Genomic DNA, 17437 nt, shown 5'->3' with positions numbered 1-17437 from the left:
CTATGAAAAGCTTGTAATGTACCAAGTAGGCTTACCAAGCAGGAAAGGTATAAAAAACAAGACTCCTAGAATTCCAAACTAACGATTTTATTACAGAACATTATAGAACAATACATTTAAAAAACCATCCTATCACAGACTGTTGCCATAGCACTTATACAACATATTTGAAGATTAATAGTATTTACTCGTTTGTGAAGTAGACACAGAAACATCAACATAAGGATAATGTTTTGAAGTCTTCTAAGATGAAATTAAACCTGTTGTTGATGAGATGAGGGGTTCACAACCTAATGGGAAATACTTATTGAATGTTTGTCAATTAGGAATCTTGTCTTCGATTGTTGACATTACCTCAGTGCCTGGAAGAAGTGAAGATCCACTTATCCTTTCCTATATACGTTGAAGGGTCTTACACCATAATTGATTTGCCTCTCATACTAGCGGTCAAAAATCACTGGTGTGTTAACATGTTGTACTTGCTTACCTTTTGAACAGGAAGTACTAAGTTAAATATAAAATTTGCATAATGCTATGTTTGTGCCTTTTTAAAGCATAAGTTATAAGACTGCTTGAAAGGTGATACTCAATCACAATCTTTTTTATATTCATTTACAACTGACGGAAATCGTTCTGTGCAATAATATAGGACCTTGAAGGATGGATGGGAGAAAAATAATCATTCTCTACATAACATATAAGAATTTAACAAAACAAAACAAAAAAATCTCAATTCTTGGGTCAGAATCTTCATACAAAACCCTTTTGGACAATCGGGAGTCTAGAGTCAAGATTTCTTTGTCATACTCTGGATACAGGATTCTGTAGTGGATACACCTGTCCAAGGTAAGATAAGTTTCCATGTACATCACACTGATGATTTTTCTACCACACTTCCCTATTGTAGAAATGAAAAAAAAAAAAAAAAATTCTAAGTTGTAGCTCCTTTTGTGAAATTGTGAAAAAGGGTGCATTGGAACTGTTATTTCCTATCTGGTAAGCAGGTGATGGGTAAGAAATTTATCTTTTACTTTTCAAATTAAATAATGCCTCTGTGAAGTGTGTGAGAATAAAATAAGTACAAAAATATACAGTTATGAACAAATCTAGTACAAGAATTTACATAGATATTTAAGAGAAAAAGTTAATATATATTCTGTTTTTTGATTCAATAACCTGAAAAGATTAATGACATGATCTGGCACAGGTCATATTATACATTGTATTCCAATGTTAAAGTGTTTTTAACCTAAGTAATCTGTGCCATTACGTAAAAAGCTATATACAAGTGCAAAAATCAAGGCACAGGAACTAAGCTTGATACTTAAGTTAAAATTTTAAAACCTAATTTACCTGTGTCATCACTTAATGTATACATGTATATAAAAAAACAAGGACACACAAGCTTCAGCATTTCTTCTGGTATTTAAAGTCAGAAGAGGCAGTGAGGTAGACGAGGTTGTGAGTCACATGTTTAACAGTTTTAAGTACAAGTTAACATCCACATCCGGTCACTATACATCACCTACTCTATATAATGTGTACAAGTAAAACTTAATTGCTCAAATTATAATTAGCAAACAATGACTGCCTGGCACCAACACCTTGTACACTTTGTACAGGCACACAGGACCTTGTACAGACTCGAGGTCCATATACCTGTATGCCGTACATGCATAGCAAGTTGGTAAACAGATTTACTAATATATGGATTATGAATTGAGAATTCATGCAAAGTCCCTATGATAAGGTCGCATCTTGTTTGTAGAAAAAAGATTAACTAGTGTGTTTCATTTAACGTCCTAATAACAGCCAGGGTCATTTAAAGATGTTCCTGGTTTTTGGAGGTGGAGGAAGGCCAGTATCGGGAGAAAAACTACCGACATATTGTCAGTACCAGCAGGCAACTGCCCTATGTAGGTTTCGAATCCGCAACCCAGAAGTGGAGGGCTGGTGAGAGTGTCGGGACACCTTAACCACTTGGCCACTGCGGCCCGCTGAACTGGTGTGGTATTTTATTACATGTATAATATACGCTTAAAACATAATTATCGGACAAAAGAAAATTAAGTTTGAATAGTTGAAAGTTCAGAATTGATTACATGCATGTAGTGTATTCTAAAGGATATATAAGGACGGTATAAATAAATCTGATAATGTATATTCATCATATAAATTGCATGTAGTTTAACCAATAAATTATATCATTACAAATGCAAATGTTCTACATTTATTATGAATTTACTTTGTAACACAATCACAGAAACATCACTAGTGAAATTTGGTATTATGTATATACATGTATATATACATCAAATATTAAACATGGCACTTTTAAATAGTTATAATGAATAACATTTGAATTAGTAAAACAGTCTGTATAATGATATGTATAATATCACAAGAGCACATGTATAACATATTTATAAGCAAAGTGGCTGGTAGTGAAATTTTTTTGAACCAACCAGAGGGATTGTTACAGAATTAATAGAATAATTACAACAAGAGATCCATTGGCTTGTATTGCTCACCTAGTTCTACAGCTTTGAAGTTAATCTAGGTTATTTTTGCAGATACTATGCTGATTATTACTTTATTCAAACATCAGAGTAGCTAGCATTATTCCTGTTAATACATTTTCTAGTCCTTTATTACAGCATACTATTGGCCTAATGTCTGGTCTCCGAGTCTCCCGGCTATCAAGTAATCATTGTTAAAAGATTTAAGTGTATCTGAACCCTGTTACCTTGAATGTAGGTCAAGGTCATTCATTTGAACAAACTTGGTAGCCCCTCAACCCAGTAAACTACAGGCCTAACTCCCTGGGTCTATTGGTTATTGAGAAGAAGCTTCTTAAAGATTATAGCATATTTGAACCCTGTGACCTTGAATAATGGTAAAGGTCACTCATTGATCTATCTTTGTAGCCCTTCACCCCAGCATGCTACAGACTCAATATCAACTCCTTGGGCAAATTATTTATTGAGAAGAAATTTTAGCATATTTGATCCATATGACCTTCAATGTAAGTCGATCACAAGATAATTCATTTGAACAAACTTGGTAGCCCTTTATCCCAGCATGATACAGGTCTCTGGTCTCTGTGCCTCATATTATTGAAAAGAAGTTGTTATAAAGAAAAAGTTTGACACAAGACAGACAGACGAATGGCCTGACGGACAATGGACGCCACACCATGGCATAATTTAAGCCCACTTGCCCTTCATGCAGGTGAGCTAAATATGAAAATCAACAGCTAATTTGATATTAAAATATATGAAAATATATCTCCACTCAGACATGTGGTACAACTAATGGGGACACCTTGTTGGGACACAACTCCTGAGAACAAGTCATGTGGACACAGAAACCTTCGTACATATACTCTGTAGATTGTCTAATGTCATTTTACAGTTTTATACTGACAAATGTTGAGACTAAAATATGTCAATATATCTTAATATTCAAAATATCAAATCTATGTCTTAAAGATTGATAATTATGATACAATGTAAGAGGTTTACATGGCAAGAAACTATTGACTGAAACCTTGTAAAAAACGTCTGATAGTAAATCAAGGAGTCTAGCCATTGTCCGGGATGTAAACACTTATAGGTATAGTAGTTTTATCAGTTGATTCAGTATTTATTTAAAAAAGTATCTAAAATGTATTCTAAAATAGATGGATTTGGATAACAGAATGTTTTCATTTTCAATATGATTCAAGAAGGAAGTTAGTTAAATTTTGATGCCAAAAAAACAAACAGAAAAAAAAAATCTTTTGGCAAGAGAACATCTTGAAACGTGAGTTAGAGTCATAACAGGTTCCATAATACCTGTATATATACAGTACTGTAAATACTTGTGTCATTTTTGTCATTATATACAAAGTATTGGTCCAAATTAACTCCATCTGCAAGAGAATTACATCATTCAAAGACATACTCATATACATTCGAAAAATCACTGTTAAAAGCATAAATCATTTTACATAAAGCATTGAGTATCTAGCATTAAGCATTAAGCATTTCTCAATTGAAGGATAATATGGATGAAGTTTATAATCACCTAAAGTACCACATCAAACATTTCACATTTAACTACAATTGTAATACACAAATGTGTAATTGTGCAAAAACTGATTGTTTAAAACCTCATAAAATTTTATTGTGAATACCTAATGGTATTTTTGTTCACATATTATACAACAAAAATTATTTGCGTATGATTTATTTTCATGATGTTCTGAGAACAAAAATATATGGCACCACAAAATTGTCTGAAAATAATTTCAGTGATGAAAAAAGTATAATTGCAAAATTAATTGGTTTACAGTATTTTACTGGGAGATATACTGTATATATGTTTATAAATCAATAAATAAATAAATAAATTTACACCTGTAACTTGTAATAAAAACATTACACCTTTTATACAGTTACAGTAATCTAAAGTTAGAGGTCATTTAAACATATGGACATTGTAGCATTTTTGATATCACATATTTTTCACAAAATCTGACAAGACTTTGAGGTTTTTGTGTTGTTTCCAGTCATTTCTGTCTTACGTTTCTTTTGCTCACTTTGAGTTTCAGGTTTCGCTTGCTCAGTTTGCGTTTCAGGTTTCGTTTGCTCAGTTTGAGTTTCAGGTTTCTTTGGCTCATTTTGAGTTTCAGGTTTCGCTTGCTCAGTTTGAGTTTCAGGTTTCTTTGGCTCATTTTGAGTTTCAGGTTTCGCTTGCTCAGTTTGAGTTTCAGGTTTCGCTTGCTCAGTTTGAGTTTCAGGTTTCGCTTGCTCAGTTTGAGGTTCAGGTTTCGCTTGCTCAGTTTGAGTTTCAGGTTTCGCTTGCTCAGTTTGAGTTTCAGGTTTCACTGGCAGTATGGATGCATTTGGAGGGGATTCAGAGTCTCCTGAGGTTTTGGTTGTATTTGGCTCAGACTGTTCATCCTTCTTGGCCTCAGGTCTGGCATGGACACCCTGGTCCTCTGTTTCCTTGCCAGTCTCCTCATCCGTTGGTTTTGTTACTGTCTGTGTAGTTGTGGCAGAATTAATTTCATTTACTTCTGAGACTTGCTGCTTTGTATCTTTTGTGCTGTACTCACCTTTCTTCATCTCGGAGGCTAATTCACTGACCTGATATTAAAAATGAAACAAAGAAATGAAACTGATTGTAACTGGTTCAACTGATATGCAATTAACATTGAATGATTACATGACTTTTTTTTCATCACTGTTCTGTTGGTTAATTCAAATAGAAATTTCACTGCAACATCAATATCTTTAACGTTATAAAACTAAGTAAATGCATTTATTCAATAAATAAGTTTGCTACATGTGTCAATACCGAAAACCCCGACCAGATACCCAAACCAGGCCACATACAAAAATCTGGCCACATTCTCTGCCACTCAACCAAACCTCCTATACATATCAAAACCTCAGCCATATACCAAAACCCTGGCCACATATATAGCCAAACCTCTTACTCATACCAAAATCCCTGTCACATACCGAAACGCCTGACTCATACCCAAACCTTACTGCAATAATATTATAGGTTTACATGACAGGAAACTTTTGACAGGCTGTCATGAGTAACCCAAACCTCTGCAACACACCCAAACCTCTGCCACACACCCAAACATCTGCCACACAACCAAACATCTGCCATACACCCAAACATCTGCATTATTCCCAAACCCAGTTATGAGCTAAAGTTATATATAATCAGGCAGCATGCCAAAATGAAAATATTTACTGTATATGTATATTCAAGAAATTTAAATATTTAATTCAGATAGAGGGTAGACTATAGGTACTAGTTATATACTCACCTGTACCAGATTGATGTCTAGTAGTAGTTAACTTGGACTATAGGTACTAGTTATATACTCACCTGTACCAGATTGATGTCTAGTATTAGTAACTTAGTCTATAGGTACTAGTTATATACTCACCTGTACCAGATTGATGTCTTGTAGTAGTTAACTTAGACTATAGGTACTAGTTATATACTCACCTGTACCAGATTGATGTCTTGTAGTAGTTAACTTAGACTATAGGTACTAGTTATATACTCACCTGTACCAGATTGATGTCTAGTAGTAGTTAATTAGACTATAGGTACTAGTTATATACTCACCTGTACCAGATTGATGTCTAGTAGTAGTTAACTTAGACTATAGGTACTAGTTATATACTCACCTGTACCAGATTGATGTCTAGTGGTAGTTAACTTAGACTATAGGTACTAGTTATATACTCACCTGTACCAGACTAATGTCTAGTGGTAGTTAACTTAGACTATAGGTACTAGTTATATACTCACCTGTACCAGATTGATGTCTAGTAGTAGTAGTTAACTTAGACTATAGGTACTAGTTATATACTCACCTGTACCAGACTAATGTCTAGCAGTAGTAGATACTTAGACTATAGGTACTAGTTATATACTCACCTGTACCAGATTGATGTCTAGTAGTAGTTAACTAGTCTATAGGTACTAGTTATATACTCACCTGTACCAGACTAATGTCTAGTAGTAGTTAACTTAGACTATAGGTACTAGTTATATACTCACCTGTACCAGACTAATGTCTAGTGGTAGTTAACTTAGACTATAGGTACTAGTTATATACTCACCTGTACCAGACTAATGTCTAGTGGTAGTTAACTAGTCTATAGGTACTAGTTATATACTCACCTGTACCAGACTAATGTCTAGTGGTAGTTAACTAGTCTATAGGTACTAGTTATATACTCACCTGTACCAGACTAATGTCTAGTGGTAGTTAATTAGACTATAGGTACTAGTTATATACTCACCTGTACCAGACTAATGTCTAGTGGTAGTTAACTAGTCTATAGGTACTAGTTATATACTCACCTGTACCAGACTAATGTCTAGTAGTAGTTAACTTAGACTATAGGTACTAGTTATATACCCACCTGTACCAGACTAATGTCTAGTGGTAGTTAACTTAGACTATAGGTACTAGTTATATACTCACCTGTACCAGACTAATGTCTAGTGGTAGTTAACTAGACTATAGGTACTAGTTATATACTCACCTGTACCAGACTAATGTCTAGTGGTAGTTAATTAGACTATAGGTACTAGTTATATACTCACCTGTACCAGACTAATGTCTAGTAGTAGTAGTTACTTAGACTATAGGTACTAGTTATATACTCACCTGTACCAGACTAATGTCTAGTGGTAGTTAACTTAGACTATAGGTACTAGTTATATACTCACCTGTACCAGATTGATGTCTAGTGGTAGTTAACTTGGACTATAGGTACTAGTTATATACTCACCTGTACCAGACTAATGTCTAGTGGTAGTTAACTTAGACTATAGGTACTAGTTATATACTCACCTGTACCAGATTGATGTCTTGTAGTAGTTAACTTGGACTATAGGTACTAGTTATATACTCACCTGTACCAGATTGATGTCTAGTGGTAGTTAACTTAGACTATAGGTACTAGTTTTACTCACCTGTACCAGATTGATGTCTAGTAGTAGTTAACTTAGACTATAGGTACTAGTTATATACTCACCTGTACCAGACTAATGTCTAGTGGTAACTTAACTTAGACTGTAGGTACTAGTTTTACTCACCTGTACCAGATTGATGTCTGTATTGGTGTCTTTATCCCTGACTAGTTCACTTTTCACCTTGAGAAGGTTGAGAAGCATTGGCTGTGCCTGGTACGATTCATCGTCTTTATCTCTGAAAAAGGTAATATATGCGGTCACAGGAAATGAAAAAGGAGGAACTAAATACAAGTAAAGCACACAAATGATCTTGATTAAGAAAATCTGTAGGTATGTGAATTTTTACCTCCTCAAGTCCATTATACCTTTCTTAACACGCCTAGATTTTTAATAGGTATACATGATTTATAAACCTATATGTCTTTGACTCCTAAAATCATTCAGTTCCATGTGATATGCCTAAAGTTTAATATTATCATTCCTCCACCAATCTTTGAGAAACTACAATGGTCACCCTGAAGACTATTATCCCCATCTCCTCAAGTTGAAGAGAAATCTCTGGAATTTTAATCTTACAAAGGTGGTCATTAAATGTATGCTTCAATCATTTTAAATTTTCAGCATACTGTAAATGTATTTAAAAATGGTGGTCAGGTTTCACACCTCTGAGTCTCCCTAATCAGACATTGAAAGGTATAGATAAGTATTACAGAGTCACCTGCTCCATCACATGATTTTTTCTGGGTATTCTGGTTTCTTCCCATCGTAAGACCCCTCCAGTCGCAACTCTTCCCATCGTAAGACCCCTCCAGTCGCAACTCTTCCCATCGTAAGACCCCTCCAGTCGCAACAAGAGTGAAAAGTATAACATTGTTTAAATATTCAACATATTTTGTATCTCGGTTTAACTGCAGTACTGTAAAGGCCAATACACCAATCCTTGACTTACGTTCGCAATAGTTCGTCCATCACATCATCTCCGACCTTGACCATAGCTAGGTAGTCTGCATAAGCACAGGAGAAGGTCCCGCTGATATCAGGGATTCTTGAAATAACATACTTCCTCAACTTGTGTGCTGTGTCCGCTCCCTTTTGTTTGACAAAGTCATACCAAATTTTGTCTTTGAAATTTGCAGCAATGGGAAGGAGTTTCAGAAAGCTGTGCTCACTTGGTAAATCCATGGTTTGGACAAAATGGACAACACGTCTCCCCTTCAGCGCTCGCTGACGACAAAGTGCAATGTGAAGGTTTTCCATATGTTCCTCTGAATTGACAAATTCTTCTGATAGAAAGAGCACAATGACATGTGCTGTGTCCAAGTCTTGGAGAAGTGATTTGTTTCGTTCCCAAAGAAATTTGATTTTCAGTCCAGGATGGACTTCATCTAATACATGGTTCATCACCATTGCACAGTAAGTTGCATCACCAGCAAAGCCGATAGCCACATCACATTCTTGTTTGTCCTGGTCCTCAGGCCTGGCTTCAATTTTTGGCAGTGGAACTTTTCTATATATCGTAAATTGCTTTAGATCTAATTTGTAGTCTTTTGCTACATTTCTAGTTCTGATAGACTCCAAGACTTCTTTATATTTTACATTTTTTAACTCCTGCAACAAATTAAGTCTTAATTAAAATGATGATGTTATATTCAAATAAATTAACAAAAACTGTTTGTTTTAAGTGATATTTATAATTAAGGACAAAACAGTAATAAGAGTATGAATTAAACTACCATAAAATTCTTGAGAAAATCTCTTCTATACAGTCAAACCTGTTAATTGACACTGCTCAAGGAAGATGACAAAATTACCAACATTTATAGAAAAGTTTTCTTTTTTCAACAACAATTTAAAGTGTGATGATATTAAAAGTCAATTTTCACTTTTAAATTTATTTATTATTATTTTTTTTAATGTGTTTTGTTTTACTTGAAGACATAATGCCACTTACTTTTTCAAGTCTGTTGAAATGACCACTGTTTCTAGTTTGCAGCCAGTTTACAGCCATTTTTGTGACAACATCAATAACACCAGGGAAGTTGTCTCCCTTTCCGTCCACCATGTCCACTTTACAGAAACCTGGATCTGAGACTGAGGAAAGGTCTTCTATACACACTGGTATGAACAGGATCTTAGACGGCTACAATACAAAGTATAGGTACATATTACACATCAAGTTACTTAAGGAGTTCAATAACATCTGTATTACAATGAAACTAGTATAAGATTCTATTTATCATGTGACTTAATTCATAGCAAACAGCAAAACTCTCAGGTTAATTTCCCTATAGACAGACACATTTAAATTTGGACAGTTTATTTCTCTGCTAGGCCCATAATGTCACATCATGTAATGTCATCTACAATGTATTTCTCATTAACAATCATGTGATGTCATTTATTTATGATGTCACAATAGTGTCACTACAGAATTGTGCAAAATTTATGACACGAGTGTATCACTTGGCTTTACAGGCCAGATATATTATTCAGCAGTAGATAAGCTAGCATCAAGTAGACTGCAATAATCATGCGATAATCATGCAATAATAATACAATAATCATGCAATAATCAAATAATGATCATACCATAATCATACAATAATCATGCAATAATCATGCAATAATAATAATAATGCAATACTCCGCCGCGCGCGTACACTAATCATGCAATAATCATATACAAATCATGCAATAATCATTATCGTAAAATAATCATGCAATAATAATAATCATGCAATAATAATAATCATGCAATAATCATATAATAATCATACAATAATCATGCAAGGAATGTAAATTATAGTCTGTTTTAAATCAGTAAGTAATATGTGTGTCAGAGTCTTCATTTCTACATGAAGAAAGTGTATAGATAGGTTTTATCACATTTGAAGAGAATACATAATACAAATGTAGCTCCCCCCTGGTGGGGGACTTGACACAAACTCATAGTGCTATTTTGACAGTACTGGTGGGGGACTTGACACAAACTCATAGTGCTATTTTGAAAGTACTGGTGGGGGATTATTAAATCTATGATGACTCTACATTTGTGGAACATAAATAAAGGAACTTACATCTATAAGATGTCGTAACAGGGCAATGTTATATTCCTCCTGACAAACCAGAGACGACACATAGGCCTGGGAAACCATGGCGATAACGCACTGCGCCCCATCCACCGAGTCATACAGCGTCTTCTGCCACATACTCCCTTATTATAGAGAAAACCAAACACAATATTATAGGGATGTGTAATATACAGTATATATAGACAAGAACAAGAGTACGGCAAAGAGGGTCGTAACAATACATTGTATACACCCATCGTGTGTCTGAACAATACATAGTAAATGTCTATCTAATGCCACTAAGCAATATATTGTATACACCTTTCGAATGCCAGAACAATACATTATATGCACCCATTGTGTGCCAAAATAATACATTGTATACACCCATTGTATGCCAGAACAATACATTGTATGTGCCCATTGTGTGCCAGAACAATACATTGTGTCATCCATCGAATACCAGAACAATACATTTATATACCCATTGAATGCCATAGTGACATGGATTCTTGTATCAAAATGCCCAAAATGTGAACATTTAACAAGTTGTTCATTAAAAATACATTATGTACTAAATAAATATCCCTTCATTATCATATCTAAAATAAACTGTATTATCTTACAACAATTGTGAAACAAGTTATATTAGCTTACATTAATCACTCTTGTTGGCCCGGATGGAGGCGCGTGAGGGGTCTTACTGTGGAAGGAAACCGGAGTACCTGGGAAAACCCATGTGGTCGGGCCGGTGACCCTGTACCTATTCATTTCTGATCAGGGAATCGAAATCCTGACAGCTTAGGTGAAAGGAAAGTGTGCTACCACTGTGTCACCCAACCACCCCAGTCATCATATCTGTGACACAAATTATGTATCTGTATGTACTTCCATTTTAATATTTTATCTCAGATACTTCAGCATGTACAATATTTGTCTGGCTTCCTGATAAACTACAGCCCAGGAGGACTCACTCAGTAGTAGAATAATTATCTGAGGGTAGTTTCAACTTTATACATCATACTTACCCATGGTGAGTTCACTTCTGTCAAAAAAAATCTTGGGCTCAGGTTTGGACCCTAGAAGCTCCTTAAGTACATCACCAGCTTGATCTGGGTTTTTATGAGAGTAGGAGATGAAAACGTCATAATTCTTGGTCCTAGTAGGGCCTGGTAGGTCAAGAACATTAGTCTTATCATCCTCTGCATCTTGCTCTGGGTTTGAAATCTTCTCGACCAGTATTGAACATGCATGTTGGATCTTGGATTCCTCATTGTCTGTTTCTTTTCGAATCCTGTCAAGAAGTCAAAAATCCTGAGGAGTTATTTGGCATGATTATGTCATTATTTCTTAAGACTTTTGTATACATCATTATCTCTCTTTTTTTCGTTTTTGTTTTGCTTTATTTTGTGCTGATTTCCTTTTTATTTATCAGGTGTGCAATTGGGAGATTGCTTAAGTATTTAATACTTCTTTCTTTAAATCAATCATTGAGCCCTTTCTCCTAATTACAAATATACATTCAGCAATATAATTGTTCAGATGCTTTAAGATAGCTTCAAAATCCTGTTGGATGAATAGAACCTTAACAAATCAAAAAAATTAAAGAAATACTAAGGGGGAAAAAACTTGATACTGGACAAGTGTGATAAAGACAGGCCTTGGATCCTAGAGAGAAAGGGGAGGTAACTCACAGTATTCAATTCTTGGTACGGGACAAGAGTAATGTAGATAGGGCATGGAATCAGTAGTTAAGTAAACAGAAACACAAAGGGGAACAACTCATCAACATCTGTGGAATTTGGCAAGAGTGATGTAGACAGACATTGAATCCATATAGTGTATCTAAAAACAGTAACAACAACAGTAAGGGGAGATAACTCACCAACAGAAACAGTAAGGGGAGATAACTCACCGACAATCTTGGTACTGGACAAGAGTGATGTAGACAGGCATGGATTCCACAGTGAGTATGTAAAATGGCTGTAAAATGTTTCCCTTTCGTAGGCGATTACAGCACATGGCCATGTTAAACTGCTCTAGACATTCTGGACTGCTCACGAACATCGGTGTCAGCAAAACAATAATTCTACAAATGCCAACAAAAATATTAATACAAATTGATTCACCTGAATGTATAGGGTCAGTGGGTCACACCAGCTTTTCAAGATATTCTCCTGTCACCCTGCAGTCTATGAATTGCATTTGAAAGCAGTTTTATGCTGAAGTCAATCAAGAGGATAATTAATATAAAGGGATTGTTTCAGCCAAACTCCTACAATAACATATAAGAGAATTTAGTCATGCTTTAATGAATCGGATCCATGAAAAAGAGGAAGAAAATTATTCTTAAATGCTTACTTCATACATGATGACATTTTCTGGAAGATTTGATCTTGCCAAACTTCATCTTCATCAAACTTTTGGACATCGGCACATATCTTAATATCAGCTTTCTTCTCCTTGAGAGTTTTCTCAATTTTCCTACACCATGCTTTATCCTTATCTTGGAACATGATAAAAATGTCAAATATCTGCTGGTTCATACTTTTTTCCTTCAAAACAAACAAAGAAATCATACAGAATGAAATTCAGAAATCATTTAAGGTCAGTAAGAGGCCCAATAGGCCTGTGTTACTCATTTTTTTTTCATGTTTTGTTAGCACTATGAAAAATCTTAATTTTTTTCTCTCTTCAATCTGTTTATACATCCTGTGTAGAATTTGTTAAATTTCAAGTGTTTTTCCTTCAGACAAAGATGAGAAGTGGAATCATCTCATTCAATTAGAGGTTAGGGTGTCCATGACTATGTCCAGTGTACAAGTTGTTAAAACTTAACAAGGAGTCAAAAATACCACAGCCAATTTTTGTCCAAGGCTACAACCATGCACATAAATATCATCCTCAAGTTAATTATACAGCTGTCTATTACAGTGTGAGCATATGATCAATTATGTTTACCATTCTTTTTTTACTGAGTTTTGTGTATTTCGTCTTAATTTTGGAGAAAATATCAATCATGTCTTTGTCTGGTGAGCCATAGATGACAATCTTGAAGCACTTGAGCGGCAGACCTGCCATTATCCACTGAGCAGCACAGTGGACCATGATGGACAACACATGCTCAGGACTCTTATTCTAAATCAAGATACATTTTTTATTAAGAAGGTGAGTTTGTACTAAATATTTATGCTTAAGTTGAGAAAGATGATACTGTATAAAACAAAAATGCCAACTATCCCCATTTTAGCAGCAATTAATCTAGCATTTTTACTTTAGTTCTTGACATAATTCAATTATTTTAATATTTCCATTTTCTTGAATAAAATTATGCATGCCACCAGAATTGGCAGCTTAAAATCTGTCTTTATGCAACTGTATAAAGTGTGTGTTTGACAACTGGAAGTCTATACATAAGTACTTTCTGAAGCTGGATTTCAAAAGTACATAACATGTAAAAACAAGAACGAGCTGTCGTTACCTGATGTCCTGTGGCAAGAAGTGGTGTTATAACCGTAGATTCTTTGTTGTTGAGTACTGGCACAAACACACGAAACATCTGACGTATATCTTCTACTATGGTGCAATCACCTCTTGTCCTATAAAAACAAGTAAACAGACATGTACCAATTAGTTCCAGAAGTTTGTACATAAATATGAAGTCAATTACTGGTATTTATTGAAACATTTCAAAAGATATACAATGTACATGTATAATGTAGTTGGAAAGGAGTTTTTACCTTTCAAAACAGAGAAGTCTTTTGTAGGGCAGGTGTCCCTCCAAAGGTCGAGAAAGCCAGCAATGGAACTGTCTCCTCAAGTCCAACTCCATGGCCCTACTCAAATCACGTACACTCATACCTAACTCACTCTTCAGCGCCCCAATAACAGTTCCTCTCAAGGGAGAGTAGTCGCCTACAATTACATCAAGAAAAATAGTTCAGTCCACCAATGTTTGTACATACCAGATACAAGAAATTTCTTTATATTTTAATCTGCTATCACATGTCATGCTCTTTTATCTATTTCTTCTTGTGGTTTTCCTAAGATTCTAAACAAGATACAGCAATTGCTTATTGGACTTTATCCATAATCTACATATATTTGATTATTAACAAAATTACTTTCATATGGATCCTCTAGATTTTCTATTAATACCTCAAATTGTATAAATTGTTCACATGCTTATGTAATTATTATAAATCTTCCAACAAAATCAATGGGTTTTTAGAGACATATGTGCATTACATAATGTAATAAACAATATACTTTTACTTACTTTATAACGAGAAGATTATGTACATAAAAATGTATAGCAGATTTTTGTAGCAAAGTGCAGTTTTAGTTAATTAAGAGAGTACTTTCAAAATGCTAAAAATTACCTGCTAAATATTAATGTCTCTTAAAACAAACTTAAAATATTTACCCCCACGCATAAAGTGTAGAATTTTGTTACACACACTTACACATGTGTACACAGCATTATACAAACCAACCACGATGGTATACTGATGGGACTTGACTATTTTTTCATCTTATTAATTGTACATTATATTTGCCATTCTACTGCTCGTTTACTGCTCATTAAGGAAAATCGGACACTAAAATATTTAGTGCTAATATAAGAATTATAGGTTGGACAATCAATGAAATTAAATGTGCTAAAATTTAACCCTTGAATTTTGACATTAAAACACTAAATTCTAATTATAATATCTAATATGATAAGTGGGATCCACTGTACCAGGAAATGCAGACACCATGATCAAGTTGACAGAATCCTCTTTTGGAAGTTTTGTGATGTCACCAAACAGCAACTGAATCTCATATGTGCCACCTGGCGTCCATATGGATAACGTGTCATTCAGTGTCAGGTTCATTATTCCAGCAGGATGGTCAACTCATCTGGAAATAAACAATAACTTATTTTTAGATTTACTACCTGAAGAAGAAAAATGATTTTTTCTCTACAATTTAGGAAGAAAGCATTTAGATTATGGAGTACAATGCATTTTACTCCTAATATGATAAAGTTAGAGTCAGCCAGATTAAAACTTGTTTGTGTTAAGATTTGTTAAATGTATGACACTGTTGTCACCATTAATATAGCAGGTAAAACTTATGTTAGTATATTCTTTCTTAAACTTGGCCTCATAATTTGTGATGTTTACAAAAGCATGCATATGAAAAAAAACATCATCCACCATTATTTTCTTAATGCTTATTTTTGGAAAACGTCACTCATTATTATGATGATGATTTTGATATCATGAAGCATTTTACTGTGTGTGTTTTAATACAGACCTAGTATGAGGCTTAAATTTACATGCTGTTTACGCCATACAATATTGTGTGCATGTACAGTTCTAGTTCTCAATTTTGTAAGTGGTGTGAATTGGGCAGTTAGGGAATGGTAGAGTAGAGCCATTTTTCTATGTAGCAGAACTGAACTGGGCTAAAGACTGAATGCCAGGTAAGTCAAATGGTTAATTATTAGTGCTTCATGCTTGAGTTCAGAGGTTCAGGTTCGAGTCACTGCCTAGTTGTTGCATTTTCCCTCTCCTGTTACATTTCGTACCCATGTAAATACGAATGGAAAGTGGTGTATGGTCCCCTATGTGTCTTTGGGGGTGAAGATGGAAGGAGCATAGCTGAAGTAGATTGGGCTGAATGATGGTACACTGTAGCCATATAGGCATATATGTAGCTCAACTGATTCAGAGGTCCCGGTTTCAAGACCCAGTCCAGTCATTACAGTTTCCCTCTCTCTAGTCACTGTATGAGAAGAATTATTACATGTACATTTGTATATGTGATTTTGATTTTTAGCTAAGGCCATGATAGCCCGAGTTTCAGCTGGTCCTGACATCCCCATGCAGATATGGTGTCAGGGCCAGAGAAAAATCGGGCTAAAGTCGTGTCTATGTCTTGTTCTGTGGTTTGTAGTTACGAGCATGTCTGTATTACATATACAATTAGATAGTGCATTAGTGTCCTCAGCTGTAGTACATAACATTCCACAGCCTGACCGCGATTACATAACAGGATCAAAAGTTTTTCAGCATGTTATCTTGTTAAACTTCACTGACAACAACGTAAGTATATGTGCGAAGCAAATAAGCGATATCGGAAGTTATGTACAACCACTCACCTGTATCTAAACGTAGTTTTAACGAACATATGTAGAAAACTATTCCTATGTAACTTTCAATCGCAGCCTCTTGTTTTCATTTGTTGATAACAACCACCTGGCATTTCCGGTTCCGCCTGCTGGACATGTAGGTGCGTTCGATTGCAATCCTTTAAATTTGGGCCGTTTTCATCGCGGTCCAAACAACGGAGTGAAACAGCGAGAATAAATCTGTCTCGTTGTTTGAGGATTTCTTTTAAAAAAAAGAGTGAAGAACAAGATATATCTTTTAAAAAAAAATAAACGGCATAGTTTTATTGCTGGTGGTTATAATGTAAAACTGCTGGTGAAATAAATTAACCAACTAAATTAATAAATGCGAAGTTTCAGCACGGATAACAAAATTATATATCAGTTTGAATCATTTTTGGTGATAATAAGACTGCATTTGAATCAGGAATATAATTTCATTAATGTTTCATTTTATTAGATGCATCCACTTATTCAGCTTGCATTCAATCTTAAAGGGTTTTAGACACAGAAAGGTTAAAGTTGTCTATAGGTTGGTTTTCTGAAAAGCCAGTCAAATTACCCTCACACTTCTGGGGTTGTGTATATACACGCTGAGATACAGGGCACAGCATGGGCCCATCTGGACAACTGACCTATATGCAAAATTTCATTCTGATAACGAGGTCGGTCAGCCTCTACGTCACAGGTTCACTGCTGCCGA

At 34.9% G+C, this 17437-nt stretch overlaps 1 protein-coding gene across 1 annotated transcript; it reads right to left on the bottom strand.

Moving 5' to 3' along the window:
• Positions 1–71: 71 nt before the first annotated feature.
• On the bottom strand, positions 72–16931 carry LOC117323550. The gene is made up of 13 exons (XM_033878834.1): positions 16726–16931; positions 15319–15479; positions 14315–14489; positions 14056–14173; positions 13536–13712; positions 12936–13129; positions 12490–12663; positions 11603–11868; positions 10581–10717; positions 9455–9643; positions 8453–9111; positions 7627–7738; positions 72–5132 (listed from the first exon to the last, which is right to left on the bottom strand). The coding sequence occupies exons 2-13, from the start codon at positions 15452–15454 to the stop codon at positions 4509–4511; spliced, it is 2961 nt and encodes a 986-aa protein (XP_033734725.1). The 5' UTR covers positions 15455–15479; positions 16726–16931; the 3' UTR covers positions 72–4508.
• Positions 16932–17437: the final 506 nt, after the last annotated feature.

This window comes from Pecten maximus, chromosome 3 (genome assembly GCF_902652985.1).
Source record: "Pecten maximus chromosome 3, xPecMax1.1, whole genome shotgun sequence".
NCBI lineage: Eukaryota > Metazoa > Mollusca > Bivalvia > Pectinida > Pectinidae > Pecten > Pecten maximus.
The sequence above is the reverse complement of the archived record's forward strand: the minus strand, read 5'-3'. Positions and strand labels throughout refer to the sequence as shown.

Bases quoted from the DNA above. Each gene is read 5' to 3' on its own strand.
- LOC117323550 (XM_033878834.1), bottom strand. From the start codon at position 15,454: ATGAACCTGACACTGAATGACACGTTATCCATATGGACGCCAGGTGGC. The intron at 14,174-14,314 runs GTAAAAACTCCT...TTGTTTTTATAG, and splicing joins AGACTTCTCTGTTTTGAAAG to GACAAGAGGTGATTGCACCA. The intron at 13,713-14,055 runs GTAACGACAGCT...ATCTTGATTTAG, and splicing joins TTCTTGCCACAGGACATCAG to AATAAGAGTCCTGAGCATGT.